Genomic DNA, 15,527 nt, shown 5'->3' with positions numbered 1-15,527 from the left:
GTGAAAGCAGCTCTGCATTTGTCCTTCAGTCAGAAGGTTGCTGGTTTGATCTTTAACTTCACCAGTTTACATGTATGCTTGGGTTAGATCCTGAAACTCACACTGGCCCCCGATAAGCAGCATTACAAGTGAAGTTAGTCTTCACTTGTAATGCTGCAGGTCTGAGATGCTGTTTGCAAAACAGAGTGGTGCAGCTTCAGCAGCAGACACATAGAGCAGCAGCACGGCACCTTCTGAGCTTTAAAATGTAACTGCTGTGAAATGAGGAGGACAAAAAAATTCTGATTTCTCTTTTTCCAAGCTGTCCTCATTCACTCTTTGGCAGAGAATGAATGCTGTGTTTACGGACAAAACTACCTCTGCAATACAATTTACAGTTTACAACATAAGACACTGGGATAACTTGACCAATCAGCACTACAGGCCCCACCAAGGAAGTACAGGGTCCTTTTTAAAGTAGTAATTTTAAAACACTCTTTGGTCTACATTTACATCCTAAAGAGTGAGATATTTTTTATAATCTCATCAAAATTGTGAATCACACATTGAAAACAGTGTTGAAAGAATTAGTGACACTAATGGTACTGAACCTTAGTAATGCTGCACCTTTTAATCCCATCAGTACCAGGTGGCCTCATCAGGGTGGAGCTGGCCGGGAAATAAATCAATGTTTGACTCATGTATTCTGTATTTAAATAAAGCTTTTTTCTTGTAGTATCTTTTTAATGTCTCTTTTAAATCATATTTTGTGAACCAGCTTTCTCATTTGTTTACCTAGATTTCTTTAACTTCTGCTTTGTCAAAATGAGGCTTCTACCACAGTAGACCCAAATCCAGAGCAGCAGAGGAGGAGGATGGAAACTTAACTTATTCAAAAACAGAAACCAAAAACACAGCAGAGCCATGAACTAAACTGTGAAAACAAACCAGAAAAACAAGATAAGCGATGAACAGACTATAGATAATATCTGGAGGGTTGTTACAGTGAGGATCTGACAAATAGTGAACTGTAAAGGAAAAGATATACCGAGGGGAACTAATGAAGGAGTTACTGTAGCTGATAGAGTGAAGACAAGTGTAGAAGTGGAACTGGAGACCAAACAGGAAAACTGAGGATACTAGGAGTAATGACAAGATATAAACACATGACAAAGATATGATTAAAGCAGGGAAAAGACTAGAAAAAATGAAAACACAAAGACCAGAAATCCAAAGGACAAAGACGGTAAAGATGGGGCTCAAATAAACTACCAACTAAGAACATAAAACAGATTAAATCAAAGAACTAAGAAATAATTAAACAAATGAAAAGACAGAAACAGAACCAACATCAGATAAAATAAATGTTTTGAATTATGTAAACTGTTTCAGGCTCATTAAAACCAGAGTTATATTATAACTCATAACATTAAAACACAAGAATAACAGAAAGTCAGTGTAGAGGGTGAATCTGGGTTTGGGTCTTTTTCTAAAAGATTTATAGCAGTTTTATTCAAGCTTACTTTTGGTTTTTAAAGTATGGAGAAAATGATCAGGTTCTCAACCCCATGACTGCAAATACGATGGCAAAGTTGTCCTCGCTGTAGTCCATCACGTCTTTGGACTTCTTCACTAAACCAGCCTGCCGACAGATCTGAGCTGCAATCTGACAGTTGGAAGGAAGGCAGGAAACAGCGCTTTCACATCAGTCATTTATTCATCTTTAACCTAATTACACTAAACACCTAAATGGCTTTTTTAGTGTAATCAAAGCTCACAAATTAAAGCAAACAACACATTGAATATATCAACACAATTCATCAAGTTTAATAAAGATGAAACAGAAGAGACAGGAAACTAACCAGTAATTAGCCTTTACCTGAAAAGACATTCTAAGACATTCACAACAGAAAAAAATAATAAATGCCAGACAAAAGAGAATCTGACAGGAATATGAAGAGTGGTTGAGTTGGAATTATTCCTGAACCTAAGGTCAATCCTTCTTAGGTTAAGACTTGGTCAGGGGTAAAGGTCTGAATTAGTTTTAGTTTAAGGTGAGGATCTAATTTAGTTTTTATGTTTAAGGTCAGGGTGGGGGAGCAGGAGAATGTATAATTCAAGGCAGAGGGAAGCATTGGGACTGGGACCCTTCAGGCCCACCAGAACCTGATGTTAATCTAAAGTGAATGGGCAGTTTTAACTGAAAAAGCCTTAACCACAGTGTTTTAAATAACTGATATTTAAAAGAAAATTAAAGCAGGGTGTTACATTACAAACAGCTGCCAGCTGAGCTTCAGAGAGGTTCCTGGTGTGTTTAGACCAAACTCAAAGATCACTGTGTTATTGTAAAAAAAGTTGATAAGAGCATGCATCTGTGTGAGCTGAACATGTTTCAACTTGAGTCAATAATTCAACACCAGCTGTAGAGACACTGAAAACCAATCACTATCAGGAAAGGTGCCAGGACCTCAGTTCCTTTAATGTCACTATACAAATACATTTGTATATTTAGATATGATATATATATCCTGACTGAGCTGCTGTCATATTTCTGAGTAACCTGCCTGATACATGCCACTATGTGTTTTTACGAAGGGAAATTTGAGTGCAGGTAAATCCTGAAATGCACATATTTATGTTCTCTATGTTGATTTAAGAGGTAAGTTTTATGACCTGGGGTCAGAGTTTTATATACTGATACATGAAGTAGACACTGTAATGGAAAATTAATTCTTATATGCATTGTATTGAGTGTTACTGTGTATAACCTGAAAATGACCCAGCTGCAAGGTACCACCCTGTCCTGTTTTCTGTGGGCTCAATGGTGGGCTTGCTATAATGAGATAGCTGCACTTTAAGGGGAGCAGGGGTGAGGCTGATATTTACAACTGTGTCTGGGTAACCTCAACTGATGGTTAGGGAGGAAAGGTAACGTGATAAGTGAGCAATATAACTGAGTGTCTTTGCCTCAGTGGTCAGAGCAACTCTGTATTTTGTACTGTGTTGTTCTCTCTTGCAATATATTATCATTAAAAGCATCTTATCTCCTCAGAAAATAACTGACTCTGTGCCTTACTAAAATTTCCACCACAATCTTGGCGTCACGAACAGGATCCCTCAACTGGTGTCTCTGGACCGCAGTGCATGGCCAGCCTGGACTGAAGTAGCTGTTCCAGCCTCAAACCTCCAAGGCCTTTCCGGAGAGAGAGGGCTGGCAGGTCCGTTTCCTGAATATCAGCTCTGGGATAATTTTTTAAACACGATAATCTGGGGCGGTAAGATTGCTTTTGTTTTTTATTTTGAATAAAAGATGGTTTTCCCGGTTGTATCATTAGTGAGACAGAGATTTCACGGATAAGTGAAACTTTTGAAGCAGTCCGAAGAAGAGTGACTGAAGCAGTCCGAAGAAGTGTGAGTACAGATTAAGGTCCTCAGATGTCTTTTGAGTGAAGGAATATATTACCCCATTCCAAGTGCGAGAATGGGAAACAGTAGGTCTCAGACTTTTGACCCTCCCGGGGAACCCAAGCATGATGAAATGAAAAAGAAATATGGTCCAGAGAGTGTAAAATGGTTTAGATATTGGATCAAAAATTGGGGGTTTTCACCTGAAGGTTCTTTTAGTATGTCAGAAATAAGAAAATTAGAAGAAAAGTTTTTCGAATATGAGAAAGAGACGAAGCAGAAAAAGAAAGTGAAGGTTAAATATTGGGAACAGTTGGAGGAATGTAAGAAATGTATAGAATGTTGGAAAAAAGCAAGTGAATTAAGAAAAAGAAAGGAAAATGCTAAACAAATGCCAGGATGGAATGATGATAATAACGTAGTATGTGGACGAAAAGATCATTTGTAATTGCAGACACATGGGTGCGTTAATTGTTCATGTGTCTCAGATGTGCACATCACTCATTCTGAAGACAAATTGTGTTCACATTTATTTATTATAACAGTTTCCCAACATCACCTCTGAGTGTCGCCAAAGAAACAACAGCGGTAGAAAAGTGCGTACGACAGCCCTGCAATTTGCGTGAGGCACCGCACATTTCCACAGTCATTTCGCTCAATACATCTGATCGTTGACGTGAAAAATAATGTACACCACTTTTTTGTACATGACGCCCCTGGTGAGTTAGCTTAGCTCAATTAGCACTATAGTTGCGGTTCAATGCGTTTGAAAATAACTAACTAGTCAGAATAGTAGGTGAATGTTGTTTTTATGATGCTTGAGATGTGTTTTCAGATTCCAGCCTGCTAATTGTCACGGAACGGGGGTGAGAGGTAAGGTAGGACCCAGATGCAGTTCTTCGAATTCAAAAAGGTTTATTCCAAAAGCAAGGCAAGAACAAAAGGTGCGGCTGAGCCAGTTATCAAAAATACTTGAACTGTGAATAACCAAACAAAACAAGACAAGACTATGACTTATAAATAACAAGACTATGGATAACAAGACTATGAATTACAAACGAGAAAAGACTATGAGGCAAGAACTAGCCTTAACTGTGGCGACTGTGGCATGAAGGGAAATATAGTATCTATCTTTGATGATGAGGAAAAGGAAGAAGTTTGGTTCACCAGTGTACCAGCCCAAGATCATCATGGAAGCATCACAATGCTTACCGGAGCCAGAGAATTCTGGACCCCATTTCGCTGACGAGTTGCGAGGTTTCTGCGCACAATTCCACCTGACCAGGGTTGAATTGCGTCGCAAATTGGCAAAAAAGTTAAAATCGACCAACCTCTGCAAAATAGAGGCCAGTTTGCCACAACCGGACCTGCGACCTACCAACAGTGAACCAGGACATAATGACAGCATTCAATACAGAGCAGCCATCCAAAGACTATGTCAAGCCAATCGGCCCTCAATTTCCGACGTAAATCAATATGTCCCACATCTACACCTGCAAACAGAAACCCGGTGAAGAGACTGATGATTTTGTACACTGCATCCTTGAGGAAGTCAGCAAGCACAGCGGTCATCAGAGACCAATGGATTTGGGTAATGAACCAGGACCATGGGAGAGTATTAAATGCGATGCAATAATTATAGGCCTCATGAAAAGATGTCACCACTGAAGAACATTTACATGGAATGGTGTGAGGGTCCTTGTCTGGCTGACGTTCGCCGATATGCTCGCATGCCCAGAACCAAGTTGAGACACGTAAGACAATCAAAATGGACAAGTCTGAAAAGGAGCTGCATTTGGCAGCCATGACCATGTATTGCGCAGTTGGTGTCAACAGACAACGTAGACGTGGACGTGAGAGAGGAGGTCGACATGTGCCATGCCTGAGCTATGACCCGAATGTTTGTTTTTACTGTGGCCAGACTGGACACTGGAAGAAGGACTGTCCACAGCTGAGAAGTGATTAAATTGAGCAAAAGGCTGACTGAGGGTGGGAGGCAGGTTCTGGACATCATGCGACAGCGAAGCCTCCACCAATGGTTGACAACACAACACACATGCACATTTTTCTTGCTCTGTGCAATGAAGAGATGTTTGCTGACTGTGACTCAAGTAGTAAAGTTTTGCATGCTATTTCCATCCTAGAACAAAGATATTTACCTCAGGTAATAGGACTTTTCAAACGTTTCAGCTTATTGTTTTGGGGAAACAAGTAACATTTATGGTTGACTGTGGGGCTACATCCTCAGTAGTGAAGTCAGGGGAGTTTGATTGTCCTCCAAAGCTAAGTGGAAACCACATTCACTCTGTGTCTATATCAGGCCAGGTTGTGAAGGAGAAAATGACAACGCCCATTGCGTGTGTCACTCCCGATGGGCTCCCCTTCAAACATTCATTTTTGTTATCAGAGCGATGTCCCATTAACCTGATGAGCCGTGATCTCATGTGTAAACTAGGCATTATTTTAACTTCTAAACCAGAGGGTGTTAAGGTTATGTTGCAGCCTGACAGAGTTTTCACAGCAGTGCAGTCTGATTCATCAGCACTTACATATGCTTATGAGTGGAAACTTCCTAGCTCTCCTTTTTCACAACAGCTAGTGGAAGAAGCAAAAGCTTTAATTTCACCCCTTGCTGATTTCATGGAACCTGCTGATTTGCACTGCACATCACACATTTCTTTGGGGCCTGACAATGACTGTGAGAAGAAGTGGTTTCGCACTCCTTTTGAAAAAATATGTACGACTACTTTATTTTGGAATTCACAAACTGCAGCACTGGCTGTGTCGCTCACTCCTGCGCAATCAGATTTTTCAGATGTTTGTGGAACTCGCCCTCACATTTCCTTGGCCAAACCTACACATTGGCACTGGTAAGGTGTGGGAGAGTTTGTTGCTACTTGTCAAAAAGAAACTGATTGGACTGTTTCACCTGCTGATCTAAATTTGATGATTTCTAAACTATTGTCTGCATACAAAAAAAAACATTTTTGAGTACAATGCATTGTCAAAGAACTGTGGAATTAATTCCTACCACAGAATCACATTTTGAAGCATGTTTTTTATCTGAAACAGATCTGTCTTCATTACCCATGTTGGCTGAAGTGCCCAGTGATCAAATATGCAAATATTTGTGGGGTTGATAAAAGGCTGTGAACCAGTGATTGTCAACCCTAAATCTGACTTTCGCCCTTGTAAAAAACAATACCCTGAAAAAATTAAAGGGATTAAGCGTGTTTTTCAATCTTTTCAGAAAACAGGCATCATTGTTCCCTATGAAAATTCACCTGTGCGCACTCCATTATTTCCTTTTAAAAATATTAGAGATGCTGGCCAGCCAGATGAATGGTGTTTTGTACAGGACCTCCAAGCGGTGAATGCTGCAGTTCAGCCACGTGCTCCTACTGTGCCCAACCCACACACTATTTTCTCTCAAATTCCATCAGATGCACAGTTTTTCTCAGTAGTTGACTTTCTCTGTGCCCGTGTACCCTGATAGCCAGTTTTGACTTGCTTTTTAGTTTGAAGGGAGATCTTGGACTTTTACCCGGTTATGCCAGGGGTACTGTTAAAGTCCCACTATTTACAATGCTGCCCTCAAAGCTAGCCTGGAACCGCTCCAACTAACCCCAGGCTCTGCTCTTTTGCAGTACGTGGATGACATCCTTTTATGCAGTCCATCTAACAACAGTGTGAAAAAGACACAGTGACTCTGCTGAAACATCTTCATTCTTATGGCCATAAAGCCAGCCTTTCTAAGTTACAGTTTGTACAGGACAAAGTCACCCTTTTTTCCAAGGATGGGCGCTCACTTTCTCCTAAATGTGTTGCTGCAGTTCAGAACATTCCTAAACCGGTTACTAAGAAAAAGCTTATGTCATTTTTAGGCATAACATCTTACTGCAGGAACTTTAGTCCTAACTACTCTTTTCTCTAAGCTCCTTTAGGTGCTCTTATCCATGGGAAAGGCCTCCAGTCATCTGATAATGTTCTAGGGACTCCTGAGGCTGAATCAGCCTTTAGTCAGCTTAAGCTGGCTCTTCAAACAGCACCAACACTTGGCATTCCAGATCCTCATAAACCTTTCATACAGGCAGTTAATGAGAAGCATGGTTGTAAGACATCTGTTCTTATGCAGGAACATGGGGGCAGGCAAAGGCCAGTGGCGTATTTCTCAGCAAAACTGCACCCTGTGGCTGCAGGCCTGCCTGGTTGTCTTTGTGCTGTTGTAGCTGTAGAGAAAGCTGTCCTGGCCTCTGGAGATATTGTACGCTACACTAATTTGACTGTATCGGTTCCTCATTCTGTTGTCATTATTCTTCTTGAGCAGAAAACTTCACATCTTATAGCTCCTCGCTGGCTCAGATTCTGTGCTCCTTGATATGCCAAATGTCACTGCTAAACGTTGTACTGTTCTGAATCCTGCTACTTTGCTTCCCACTCCTAATGATGGGGAGCTTCATGACCGTGAAGCTGTTCTGGAACAAGTTTGTACACCCTGACCTAATCTTTTAGAGACTCCTCTTCCAAACTCTTGACATGATTATTTTGTAGATGGATCAGCTTTGCGTGATCCAGCCACAGGTACTAACTGTGTTGGGTTTGGAGAATGCTCTTCACATGACACTTTGTTGTCTGGTTCTCTTCCTAAACATTTCTCTGCTCAAACTGCTGAGCTTATTGCACTTACTGAAGCTTGTAAGCTGGCAGCTGGAAAGTCTGTCACTATTTACACAGATTCCAGATATGCCTTTGGTGTTGTTCACACAGACATTTCCTTAAATCAGATGGCAAAACCATTCTGAACTCCTAACAGGTTTCTGATCTTCTTGATGCGATCCTTTTGCCTACAGCAATTTCGGTTTGTAAGTGTGCGGCTCACACTAACTCAGACGATCCTGTTGCTTGTGGCAATGCCAGAGCTGATGCTGCAACTAAGCAGGCAGCCAACTCTTTTCCTGTTTTCACTTCCCTCTCTTTGCAAGCAGAAGACTCCCTCACAGGTCTTCGCGCTTTGCAAACTTTTGCCTCTGCAGATGAAAAACGCATTTGGTCCTTCGTGTGTGCAACTCATACAGATGGTGTTTGGATGGGACCTGATGGTAAACCCTGTCTACCTAAACACTTTTTCCCTCATTTTGCAAAATTGACAATGTGCCAAATTGGGTTGGACCATGTGTCAAAAGGGGAGATGGTGAATGCTCTCACTGCTCAAAAGGATTCAGCTCATATGCACAAAAATACTGTCAGTCATGTATGGTTTGTGCCACACATAATGTAGGAAAGATATCACACACATCACAAGCTGCACACCCTCCACCAGAAAGACATTTTGAACATTTAATGATGGACTTTGTTGAACTCACACTAGCTGAAGGAAATAAATATGCACTAGTAATAGTGGACATGTTTAGTAAATGGGTTGAAGTTTTCCCTGTAAAACATGCAAACAGTAATGCAGTAAAGCACTGCTGACAAAAAATCATTCCTAGATTCCAAAGAAGATCAGCAGTGATAATGGCACACACTTTGTAAACACAGCATTGACCAAGGCTTGTAAGTTCCTGGGACTAAGCTTGCACACACATTGTGCTTATCTTCCACAGAGAGGAGGCGCTGTGGAAAGAGAAAATGGTACATTAAAGTCCAAGTTAGCCAAATGTTGTGAAGAAACAGGTCTGCCGTGGGCAAAAGCATAACCTATTGTGCTCACCTATATGAGGATGAGAATTAGAGCTCGAGTGAATCTCAGCCCATTTGAAATTTTATTTGGCAGACCTCCTAACCTTGGAGTGGGGCCTGTAACCAGACCCCTCCCCTCCACAACTGTTTGTGATGATGCTATGTTGTCTTACTGTCGAAACCTTTCCACTGTTCTATCTCAAGTTTCACAGACAGTGAAGGCAGCCCTTCCAGCCACAGCAAACACACCTCTGCACCCACTCCAACCAGGTGACTGGGTAGTGGTGAAGGAACTTCACAGGAAACACTGGAAGTTCAAACGCTGGCAAGGCCCGTTCCATGTGCTACTGGTCACTCACACAGCTGTTAAAGTTGCAGAGAGAGCAACCTGGATTCATGCCAGTCACTGTAAGAAGGTACCAGAACCAGTAGATGACTTCCACCCTGACATACATCAGCCTAACCAACACGCCCTGAAGGACAAAGGAAAGATTCAGCAGTAAAAGCTGTACTCCACCGGTGTGTTAAGTGCTAGTAACCTCTGACACCGAAGATTGAAACATCCTTACCGACGTGGTGATCACACGTGCGAACCATGGCAGAAAATGTTTATTTGTATTTTCTTCTTGATTTCACAGGAAGCAATAATACAGGGCTGCTGTATTGGTCCCTGTGTGCGAGGCCTCATTGTGCGTGCTATTGATAAGTCTGTGTTTCCCCAAATTATTCAAATGACTCAATGAACTCCTTTGCTTTCAGGTTTTTCCTCTAGCGACTCTGACTTAGAGAGGAATGACGATGATCATGTTTAATTGTTCATGTATTGATTGTGACTCTGCCCCTTACCAAAATTTCCACCACAACACCAAAGAGACTTTGCTGCCTTTGGGAATTGCAGGAATTCAGTCAGCTCATTTACCATCCTGGATCATCTTGGATCCACTATCTTCTTCTGCTCTTGGAAAAGGGGTTGTGATTCCCTTGGAATTCTGAACAATTTCCTTCCATGTTTTTACACAATAGGTAAAGTTTAATTCCTTGTCATCTCTGTTTAGGAGCTCAACTCAAACAAATAAACCAGGCAGACAGAGAGCTGACTGAACAGTGGAGTACAAGGATGCGTGTTTGTACCTCATTGTGTGGCAGCCCAGCAGCAGAGAAGATGGGTATTTTCTGCCCTCTGGCGATGCTGTTCATGCCGTCAATGGCAGAGATGCCGGTCTGGATCATCTCCTCAGGGTAGATACGACACTGAGGGTTTATAGGCTGGCCTGTGGAAACACACACACACTGCAGTCATAAATACATGAGGGGATATCGTTAAGGAAATCCAAGAAGACCTGAAGCAGGTTTCAGGTGCTCTGGATCCATTTTTTACGATCAGCTCCTCTTTACTGACCGCAGCTGACAACTTCAATGCAGAGACGTACCCATAATGTCCAAGAAGTCCTCAGCCAGAACGACTGGTCCTCTGTCGATAGGTTTACCCGATCCATTAAACACACGGCCTGCAGACACACATTTACACGTAACTGTATGGAAAAGTTTGAGCAAACATACATCAAAATGCGACTCTGTTGTTACAGAAGACAAAAAACTCATTTTCACAGCTAAGAATGAACATATGTAAAGCAGCGGAGTTAAAATAGACTTGTACCCAACATGTCCTCAGAGACGGGCGTCCGTAAGATGTCTCCTGTAAACTCACAGCTGGTCTTCTTGGCATCAATACCTGCTGTTCCCTCAAAGACCTGCAGACAGCACAGTGGAGCAACACTGCAGCTTTTAATCACTAAGGTACTTACAGGCTTTTTCTAAGAGGGTTGATGATTTGTAAATAATTGAAAGTCTTTGTTTAACTGAAAACAGTACAAAGGCAAAATATGAAATGTCTTGAGTCCATCCAGTGATTTCCACAAGTGAAACAGAACTGAACATCTGTGTCAGATGTTCTGTCAGTCCAGTCAGCAGATGGTACAGGGAAAACTTAATGTGATACTCAGCAGATGTATGTGCGGCGACAAGGCTTTTAAAAGTTGTGGCTCTTGCTCACGGAGTACCTGCACCACGGCCTTGGAGCCTGTGACTTCCAGCACCTGTCCGCTTCTTTTGGTTCCATCAGGCAGGATGAGATGAACAATCTCGGCGTATCTTGGAAACTGTTAAAGAGCAGCAGAACTGCAAGCATTAAAAACACTCAACTCATTTCAAAACCAATCAGACGTGTGGATTAAGTGTCAGAAAGTTTTTGGATCCTTAAATTCACTGACTTAGATATCAGAAGTTAGTAGAAACCTAAACTAATGTGTAACCCGTTTAAAGGACCAATGTGCAAGCCCTTAGTCTTCCAACACCTGGTTAGAGAACGGAGCGATGTGCAGCCTAGTCTGATCCTTCTTATTGTGGGGGACTAATTGGCTGAGGAATGTGGTTAATTTAGTGCAAGAAAACCTGGAACTCACATAAACTGATGTGCACACTCAGTAAAGGTTTCATAACACAAAACAAAGCAGCTCTGATGACAACACTCACAGAAGGAGAGTGCTCTCAACTGAGAACATTACACTAACATACTGTATCTACAAAACTGTTGCTGTATTACAGTTCAAAATATCATTTTGTATATTGTACTTTTAAAGGAGCAAAATTAACATTCACACATAACACATTACATGCTGCAATGCAGGATTTGTGAAAATTAATTAATAGAAAACTAGCTGAAACAGTTGGTTAAAGGTAATGGATAATGAAAGGAAATCTAATTTTGTACCCTTATTATTCTCATTAATACCCTTAAATTGCTCTGTTTCAGCTGTTTTTTTTTGTGTTGTAGGTCTTAAAAATAAAAATGGATGTTTATTGGCAAATTAAATAAAGTAGATGAAACAAAACATGAAATATCTTGGATTTATACAGTCTGCAGTCACACAGAAGTCAAACCAAATGAAAGAATCACAGTTTTTTTAGTTTTTAATTGTCCACACTGTCCCGAGTTTCTCTGATTTCAGGTTGTATTTCATTTTGTTGTATTGCATTGTATTCATTCATTTTAATATATAATAACAGTACAAGGACAAAGAAACAGAGAAATTTCTTTAGGTTAGACTATAAACTGCAAACAGAATTAAGTGAATTTTAGTGAAGGAGTTAAAGAGACTTAAGGAGCTGCAGTAGTTTCAAAGACAGATCTTTACCTGCTACCAAGCTTCATGTTAACAATTTCTGTGAATAAATAATCGAACTACATTAAAATTTTTAAAAATCAAATGACAGAATTACAACATTTTGCTGCTGTTTTATAATTAATTGAGTAACAGAAAAAGCTGGATGCTCTCCAAAATTTGATGTTAAAATCAGATTTGTTCAAGTAATTTATCTCTGGTGATGTTTTTGAAGCGATTGTCTCTCCTGAGAAATGAGGTGCTGCAGAGGAGCATGGCAGTGTGTTATTCTTACCTTCACCTGATCCAAGATCACCAGCGGACCATTGACTCCAGACACTGTTTTATAGGCTGATGAAGCAGAGAGCAGGACAGACACATCTTTATCAACAGAGCTGGAAAAAAAAATCACCAAGTTAAGAACCTTTCTTTGTCGCACCATGTTCTGCAAAAACCATTTAACTAACTAACTTTTATGACAATTTAATCTGCATCTTGTCTGTAAATGAACTAACTATTTGTTCTGTAAAATATCAGAGCTCATATTTGTCTGAATTAGTGTGAATAAGAGTAGAAAAATTTAAACTGAGGCAATTATTATTAAGATTATTATTTTACTCTTAAAATATGATTTTTCTTTGGATGCATTAAAGCAAAAAAAGTTCCACATTCTGCTTCTTTTCTTTGCCTAAAATTATTGTAATCTGAGTATTCTTCTATTGTAGTTTTGGGGCTTTTGCTCATTTCATAGCACCCACTAGTGCTAACTTCACTCATATGAAAATAAGAAAATTTGTATCCATAATCTAAAAATCTAAAGTAAAATACCTGAGTCCAATTCAGTGTGTTCTTCCCCCACATTTCCCATCTATCCTCTCTGCCTTATGTAAATGCAGGAAAAATGCTTCTCTCTTCTTTAAAAAATTAAAACCAGAGAACCAGATGTGTGGTTACATCACTAGCATTTTTAACAAGCTGTACAGGTCTTATAGTTGTTAAACACTTCAAGTGCAGAATTTTTTTTCTTAAAAAATTAGCACTGAAAAACTGATGCCGCCACAATAAATCCTCTTCATCACCTTCTCTGAGTCACTTAACACATGAAGTAGTTGATGGTTAAAGTTTTGGGTTCTCAGACTGCTGGATGGTTATTTTAGCTAACTGAGACCAACAGACACACATCTGTGCAGCCTGCGCCACCGTACAATCCTCCAACTATTCATTTGTTTGTTTGTTACTTGTGTTTTGAGAAAATATAATAAAACTCAAACAAAGCACATTTGTCCAGTGGTGGAAAAGGTACTAAAATCCTTCAACAAAACAAAGTAAGAGCTACATCAATAAAAGTATCAGCTGGAGCGACAAAGTAGTGCAAAATGACCACAAAATGATGTAAAATAACCACAAAGACACGCAAAACTACAGCAAGATGATCAATAAATGTAAAAATATGACAGTGAAGCTGGAAGAAGGCGTGCTGTGGGGGCTGCAGATCTTCCTAAAGGCTGGGGGCTGTACCAGCATGAAAAAGCACAAACGTTGCTTTTAAAAATAATATATTCTTTAACTTTAGAACTTTTCAGAGTGTTTTCAATAAAGCCCGTCTTCTGTGTAAATACAGAACGTGTGACATGCACAAAGATTGTGGATATCAGGTAATGATGGCTGGAGTTTATTCAATCTGAGACTGACATTCAGGGCTCCACCTTCTGCTGTAGGCAAATGTGTTTTTTGTTTCTTGATAAAAAAGATATTAAGACTATTTAATGACCAGACCAAGCTCTATGAGAATTTGGACAGATATGTCTGAGATTTGTGAGGATTTTGAAATCTTATTTCATCTTCCAAAAGCTGTTGCATGGTTCATCATAGCACCTACTATATTTGCTATTTCCACTACTTTTATGAGCGGTCCTAAATAATTTATCCTCATCTTATTTCCAAGAATCCATATTCGTCCACATTCTTGGTCCAAAGTGGAGCTGGTTCACAGTGCGTGTTGGACTCTACCAGGGCTGCCCCTCGTCACAGGTCCTGTTTGTGGTTTTCATGGACAGGATCTGGAGGTGTAGTCGGGGAGAGGAGGGCGTCTGCTTTGGGAACCTCAGAGTAACATGTCTGCTTTTTGCAGATGATGTGGTTCTTTTGGTTTCCACGACTGTGGGATGACCTGCCAAACTACCTGAGAGCACCACAGTCTGTGGAGTCTTTTAAGAAACTCCAAAAAACGTTTTCATTTTCAAAAGCTTATCAATAGCTCAATATGTATGGTCTTTAATGTGTTCTTTTTGTCTCTGCTACGTAGCACCGTGAGATTTGTTTTACAAATGGGAAGTGTTTTATAGATGAAATGCCTTATCATTATTATTATTATTTCTTTAAGACATCAGAGCACAGTAGTGAGTTGGAGTTAGAGATGGACAGACGGATTGGGGCTTCATCAGCAGTAATGAGGGCACTGCTCTAGTCCATTGTGGTGAAGAGGGAGCTGAGCTGGAAGGAGAAGCTTTCAGTTTACTGCTCCATCTTTGTTCCAACCTTCACCTATGGTCACAGATCTGGGTAGTGACCCAAAAAATGAGGTTGTGGATACAAGCGGCTGAAATGAGTTTCCTTCAGAGAGTGGCTGGGCTCAGGAGCTCCACCATCCGGAGGGAGCACGAAGTAGAGCTGCTGCTCTTCCACATAGAAAAGAGTCAGCTGAGGTGGTTCACCTGGTTAGAGGGATTGCCTCCTGGACCTGTTGCCTCGGTGATCCGACCTCAGATAAGAGGATGATAAGAAGATAATGGATGGATGGATGGATGGATGGATGGATGGATGGATGGATGGATGGATGGATGGATGGATGGATGGATGGATGGATGGATGGATGGATGGATGGATGGATGGATGGATGGATGGATGGATGGATGGATGGATGGATGGATGGATGGATGGATCTTTTTCCTTGGCTATGTTTTGTCTAAAAGCTTTTCTCTGTATAGCTCTCCGTTTGGGTGACTGTTGTGTAGACAGGTATATATAAATAAAGGAGGTTCCCACCTAATGACCCCTATGACATGTTGGCCAGCACTGCTTATTGGTCTATATAGGGATTATAGGGAATTATTCACTGAGTCTGGTCCATTTTATGTTATTTTTTTTTTTTTTTTTAGCACAAATTTCTTGTGTTTACCTTAAATTCAGATCTAGCCTAGCTAGTGACTGTTGTGAATAGGGCAGCTGACAACAAGGGACAGACCATGTGACAGATTGGAAATACAGCTGACAGGAGGCAAAGACCCAAAAGGTGCTGCCATG

The 15,527-nt window shown here is 40.6% G+C and overlaps 2 protein-coding genes across 2 annotated transcripts in view; one reads left to right on the top strand and one right to left on the bottom strand.

Moving 5' to 3' along the window:
* The window catches only part of LOC140276912 (drebrin-like protein B), a 104,741-nt gene that overhangs the window by 7,164 nt on the left and 82,050 nt on the right, over positions 1-15,527 (top strand). The gene's annotated exons all lie outside the window — the stretch shown is intronic.
* The window catches only part of atp6v1b2 (ATPase H+ transporting V1 subunit B2), a 28,589-nt gene that overhangs the window by 4,755 nt on the left and 8,307 nt on the right, over positions 1-15,527 (bottom strand). The window contains 7 exon segments of the mRNA XM_072371772.1: position 575; positions 1,545-1,645; positions 10,195-10,334; positions 10,494-10,571; positions 10,721-10,814; positions 11,124-11,222; positions 12,520-12,575. Coding sequence (XP_072227873.1) covers position 575; positions 1,545-1,645; positions 10,195-10,334; positions 10,494-10,571; positions 10,721-10,814; positions 11,124-11,222; positions 12,520-12,575 — 569 coding nt within the window.

The sequence above is a fragment of the Leuresthes tenuis genome, unplaced genomic scaffold (genome assembly GCF_036924035.1).
Source record: "Leuresthes tenuis unplaced genomic scaffold, fLeuTen1.0.hap1 SCAF_19, whole genome shotgun sequence".
NCBI lineage: Eukaryota > Metazoa > Chordata > Actinopteri > Atheriniformes > Atherinopsidae > Leuresthes > Leuresthes tenuis.
Note: the sequence above shows the minus strand (reverse complement) of the source record. Positions and strands in the feature narration are given on the sequence as shown.